Source organism: Chelmon rostratus, chromosome 12 (assembly GCF_017976325.1).
Source record: "Chelmon rostratus isolate fCheRos1 chromosome 12, fCheRos1.pri, whole genome shotgun sequence".
NCBI lineage: Eukaryota > Metazoa > Chordata > Actinopteri > Chaetodontiformes > Chaetodontidae > Chelmon > Chelmon rostratus.
Window position 1 is genome coordinate 579,865 of NC_055669.1, and position 6,000 is coordinate 585,864.

At 41.1% G+C, this 6,000-nt stretch overlaps 1 protein-coding gene across 2 annotated transcripts in view; it reads right to left on the reverse strand.

Annotated features, from left to right (window-relative positions):
- Positions 1–5,795, reverse strand: part of LOC121614466 (junctophilin-1-like) — a 51,449-nt gene extending 45,654 nt beyond the window's left edge. For both annotated transcript variants that reach the window (XM_041948327.1, XM_041948328.1), the window contains exon 1: positions 5,310–5,795. In XM_041948327.1, coding sequence (XP_041804261.1) covers positions 5,310–5,688 — 379 coding nt within the window. In that variant the 5' untranslated portion in view covers positions 5,689–5,795. The remainder of the gene's footprint in view (positions 1–5,309) is intronic.
- Positions 5,796–6,000: the final 205 nt, after the last annotated feature.

Sequence of the window (6,000 nt, forward strand, 5' to 3'; positions counted from 1 at the left end):
ACTGGATGGATCAGAACCTGCTGCAAGATGCATCTCACAAGCCTGAATGCATAATTTACTGTATATATCAATGAGCGAGTTCAGATAGATGGCATGAAAAAAATCAAGCAATCTTTTCAAATTATCAACCAAAACCAAAATCCCAAATGAGCCTGCAAGGAAGAAACAAATAAAGAAACAAATGAACACTGCCAACACAACCCCCCCAAAAGAATGTGTGGTTATACCCATGATTACAACAGCAAAGGTGATCATATACTTGAGCTTCTGCTGTGAAATTATACGAAAGTGGCCATTTCCCATTGTATTTCCATTGTGCACTTCTAAAAAAACGTAGGAATCTCTCCCTTGAAAGTAAATCACTTCTAACAAGACAACACACCCAGAGCCTATTACCCGTACATTCGTCTGAGTGTGCTTGAGTGAAGTGAAAGGTATTTTGACAGTGTGGGCATAAAAGAGTTGTCAATGTAAGACCACCACCAATGAGCAACATTAGGTGATAAAACAGTTAGCTTTGTGGCCTGGTTAGGAGAGCTCAGGCTCTGGCTCTGATGGCTTCAGCTGGAGAATGTAAGAATGTGCTATTTTAAAAGATGGAAGTAACTTGAGACACTGGGAAGTCTGCTGGTTGGCCAAGCAAAACTCCAAACAGCTATCTTTCCCTGTGGAATAAGCCATCTTCACAGTGGCACACTGAAAACACTTGACTCACCACAGGAACAAATAAAGAAGAAAATAGACTCAGTTTTCTAGAAGTTTTCTAGAAGTTTCTCAAATGATTTACTAATTTGTTAAATTATAAACAGAGGCAATCACTTTCCTTATAATGGAAATCTTGCAGCATTTTGGATTGAATTCATCTTATTAGTGAAGTCCTTTGTAATAAATAGTGGCTGCTAACATATTTACTTTATTTCACTTTTACTTATCATATTTACTCAATGAATCTTTTATCCAAGTAGCCAATACAGATGGAGGTCCAGATTCTGTAATGCCCAGTCCCTTTATGAGGGTTCCTTAGTTTTTCTGGGCTTTCTTTCTGCGTCTTCCTAATGGAAAAAAGGGAGACTAGTGGCTGTGGTGATTATTGAGAGCATTGATAACATTTTGCACATAGATTCTCATTTAGCTTATGAAGGATATTAAGTTCTACTGTGGGGTTGCTGAAAAAGGGAAAAACATGTTTTGAACATAACCAGTTTGGGAGTTAGAAGGACAGATAGCTTATCAGACATAGCAGACACGGATGTGGTATTAACAGATTTCCTGATTTGAAGGAAAACAGGAGTACAGGTAGGAGTGAAACTTGTAGGAGTGAAACTGGCAACATGTGTAAAACGGGATGTGTGTGACAGAACAAAGATGTATTCTTAGAGCATTAGAAAGATGATCAATATATCAAAACAAGTCCTTATAAGGTGATGAGCAGCCAGAGCGGGGAAGGCACACCAAGGACGGTATAAAATGATTGTATTTGCTGTTTAGATTCAGATCCTCTGAGCAGTGTAATACTTTGATATTCTCTGTAAGGTGTGATCTCCGCTCTTTGCAAACAGCACATTAAAGGCTTTTGATTCAACCATTGTCTTCTGAGTACTCTTTACTGCATCAACCAACTCGGGGAAGCAACAAAACTCTGCTTCAACACTTACCAACCTTTTTAACTTGTGGTCCCTTTCAAGCAATTCCTGTATCTGATCTCCATTGTATATGTCTATCATTTGAGACCAGTTCAACCAAATATAGATTTTTCTTTCTTTCTTCTGTTAAAATATTTGTGTAAAAGGCTTGAAACTCCAAACATCATCCAATAATTCACAAGAAAAAATGAACCCTTTTGTCTAATGGAAATGTGTTTTTTTTCCTGTTTTCATACATTGTAACCCAGGCTTGTCCAAACTGTTCCATCAAGTGTGGCTGCAGGTTTTCATTCCAACCAAGGAGGAGCACACCAGGCTGGACTCATTTAATCAGCTGATCTCTTCCGCTGATAATTAGGTGACCACTCGATTGGTTGGAACAAAAATCTGCAGCCACACGGCCCTTTATGGAATAGTTTGGGCATGCCAGTTGTAACCCCTCGGTTTTAACTTGTGACCCCTTGTGGGGGTCATGACGCCCAGGTTGCGCAATACTGAAGCTGAATGATGAGAGCTTTAGCTCATTGAGCAACTTAATAGCCCACTTTAGGCTCTTCTTGGTCAGTAAAATTTATCATCATACATGTAGTACCCATGTTATACAAGGATATAACTGTATTTGGTGTCTACAATCTATACTCTACTACAATCTACTGTACATTCTCTTGTAGGATAATACATTGGCACCAATATCAGTAACATATATTCTCTAAAGAAACTGATGCAGAAGTGTGCCATTCACTTTCTACAACATATTAACACGTATTAATTTTCTATACTGTACTGAGGACACAGTTAGTCAGTATTACATTGTCTATAAATATACTACTGACTACAGATTGAGCCTCAAGGAGGTTAATACATTGATGAACTTGGAGGTTCGAGCCATGTGGAATACCACTGCTTTTACTTCAACAGAGTTTTTCAAAGAGAAAAAAAAAATCCTTTCAATTAACTTCTCAATTGAGTGCTTTCTATTTTCTCATGTCTTATTTTCACTGTTACTACGACTCGGCTTTATGACCTTCCATAACATTGATTACCATCTGTTGGTGTCCCCCACAAATATAATTTGTTATTCCCCTTTCTCAGTCTGAATATATGGGATTCAGATCATTTCTTAAAAATTGAAATACAAGTCAACAGTGTCACATGAGGCCAACTGTGATTTAACAACTATTTACAGTTGACCTCAACTGACAACTCCAACAACTGTCATTCACACCTGGCCCCAGGTGACTCCAACAACTCTAACATCTGACACAGCCAGGTGCACAAACAACCCAAGATATATAACCACAGAAGCCCCTGAAGAAGGCCCTTTGATGAGACACAAAACATTTTCAAGTTTCTACAACCAAGTCCAACTGCCCTTGATTCAACCCTACTTAAATACAATTATCTGGATGATGGGGGATCTTCACAGACGATTTTCACTATTCATAGGCATCTGGTATTTAGAGATATTCAGCATCGGCCGATACCTGGGCTCACAAAGCCAATTCAACAAAAAATGTCTGCAGACATGTCAAATAAGTTTTTTTTGTTGTTGTTCAAAGTTTACCTTTTTGATTATCTGTGGACATTATTTAAAGGGTTCTTTCTTATTTAAAAATAAATGCACTGCAGAGAGAGTGCAGTGCCGGTATTGTATTATATACCAGTCATCAGCTGCCCCACACTAAATATCAGCATTGGCATCAGCCATTAAAAAAACATTTCACTCAACCACACACATGCAGCTACATTCATTCAATTTACGTTTTATGCCTTTTCACTCACGACATGGTAATGTTAGAATGTGCCATCATTTTCCCAGCCCTGGTTAGATGAAACCATGCCCACTTCCTTATGATGAACACCTCTACGGCTGCGTTCCCATGGAAACTCCTCTCAAGCAGGTCATGCTTTCCTTTGGAGCCGTACTGGCAAACATGGTGCACTGAATTTGATTAATTTAACATTACAGTTAGTCAGAGTGTCAGAGAGTAATGAGAAGAATTAATTCTGAAGGACTATGAGATAACAGTTTGAGTCAAGCATAGAGACTGCATTCTCTGCTTGTGTCTGTGTTTTTCTTGTGGCTGTTTTGTAAAACAAACAGCCAGCAGTGGTGGTGATTCAGCCCATTGTGAGCTGTACTTTCCCCAGCCCAGGTACTAGTCTAGGGTTAGAGCTGGGTCTGGGTCCCGCCCACCAGACAACGAGGAGAAGTGCTTGTGGAGAGGGGATCCAGAGGTACGGCGTCCTGTGGACACCCACCCTGTCCTCTCCAGCTAGCCATGGTACAGTCTGGCAGCAAAGAGCAGTGCCGTGCAGATCCTGTTCTATGGTGGAAATCAAACACTAGCTGCTGCGACACTGCTGTTGAGGATGGTCAGAACATACTTGTGCGTATGTGCCCAAGCTCACCATCAGAGTGGTGTTCAGCTCAGCAGGCAAAGTTGGAAATTCATTACGTGTCCTGCTCAAGCCTGAAAAAGTAAATATGCTTATTTATCTGATGAAAACCTAGAATAGGCTTAAAGAATAGCCTAACGCTGCAGTGTGAAGGACACACCTTTATCCCAATTTTTATTACTGCTATTTTTGTTATTTATTGTTATTTTGTTACTATTTACTTACTGGATTGCAGCCACAGACAATTTGTTCTTACTTTCATTCTGTTTGTTCGTCAAACTGAGAATTAATGTCATGTCCTTGCACTATTCGTTATTTACCTTAGGCTACCTGCTGTATTTGCACTCAAGTTATATTTGTTGTTAGTAGATGTTGATAATATTGTTAACATTTGCTATTCTGTTTCTCAAGTTGTTCAGTGAATGAAACTGGAACATGTATCCAATTTTTCTCGAGTGAAAATAATAATTGTAATAGAATTTACTTGGATGCTACCTTTCATACAAGAAATGTAGCTCAAAATGTTTTACAACTAAGAAATTACATGCACTAAGTGCGTCACATAAAAGTAGACACAAAATGATGATAATATAGCATTAGATGGAAAGCCTTCATTCACAACACAGCTGTACAGGTTTCCCTGAAAATTAATCCCTGCTCCCATTCACTCATGACCCCATGCAAAAATGTTCCAGACCATTTCAGGCAAATGTGGACTGCATGCGTGAAAGGGTCTTTAACCTTCTAAACTATCTAAAGAGTTGTATTTGTGAGACAGGTCAGTTGTGTTGGTGGGAGCATAAAATGTGTTACACAAGTTTATGGTTGATGCCACCTCCTTATCTTCAAACAAATTTGCTGGACAAGTATTTGTTCTTGTGTGTAAACTGAGACACCAACACCATCTCCATTAATAGCACCAATAGAACAAACAACTAAACCACAATATGATTACAAGCATGGGCAAAATGTACACGTTCCACAATAAAATAAAAACGCTTTCTTCATATATAAATTCAAAATTTGCTTTACAGCAAGCATACTAGCTCAAATCTATATCCACAGCTTCTTAATAAAACTGAATAATAGTATTAATGTAAGTACAGAAAATCAAAAAAGGCTGTATGTGATAATGAGCTAGATATGGGTTGATGTGTGGTCCCAACATACATTGCTGTAAATGCTAAAAATAGATACATCAATATATTCATTGAAAAGCAGCTACTTGCATCAGCATCCATGTCCCCAATGTTGTCTCCCTCTCACCTCCATCGCCATACGTTTCCACGCCATATCCGTCCTGCAGTCCGTTATTCCAGGTGCCCTCGTACCTGGCCGGTGTGTTCAGGCTCTGCCGGACTCCGTACCGGCCCTTGAACCCGTGAGTCCACTCTCCCCGGTAAATCCACCTCCCCTTGGTTTCTACGCCGAGCCCATGGCGTTTCCCTTGTGCCCAGTAGCCCTGGTACACGTTCCCGCTGGGCCAGGTGTAGACGCCGACCACCTCGAAACCGCTGGACCACGAGCCGGAGTACTCACCCTGGCCCTTGGGCCCGGTGCACACACCGTGACCGTGGGCTTTGCCGTCCTCCCAGCCTCCGCAGTACGTGCCACCATCGTCAAAGTCGAACCGTCCGCCCGTCATTCAAAAACGGAAGGTAGAAGTGCTATTCGGTGGCTTGTGAAGAAGTCCAGAGTGTGTCAGATGTTTTCAATTGCGAGGTAATGTTGACAGAGACGCTCCGGTTAGAGTACGAGCTCTCGGCGGGTGTGTGAGGGAGCGAGTGATGGCGACTGTGTGCATCAGCTGTGCTGTGTCGGTTACTGGAAGCGGGACGTGGGAGGGTGAGAGGCGGCCGCCACGCACGCCAGAGTGGCTCCACTGCTGAGTGCTGTGGGACACTCTCTCACTCCACTCTCTGGAGTGAAGACTCGGACGTATCCGTGATGAAACAAT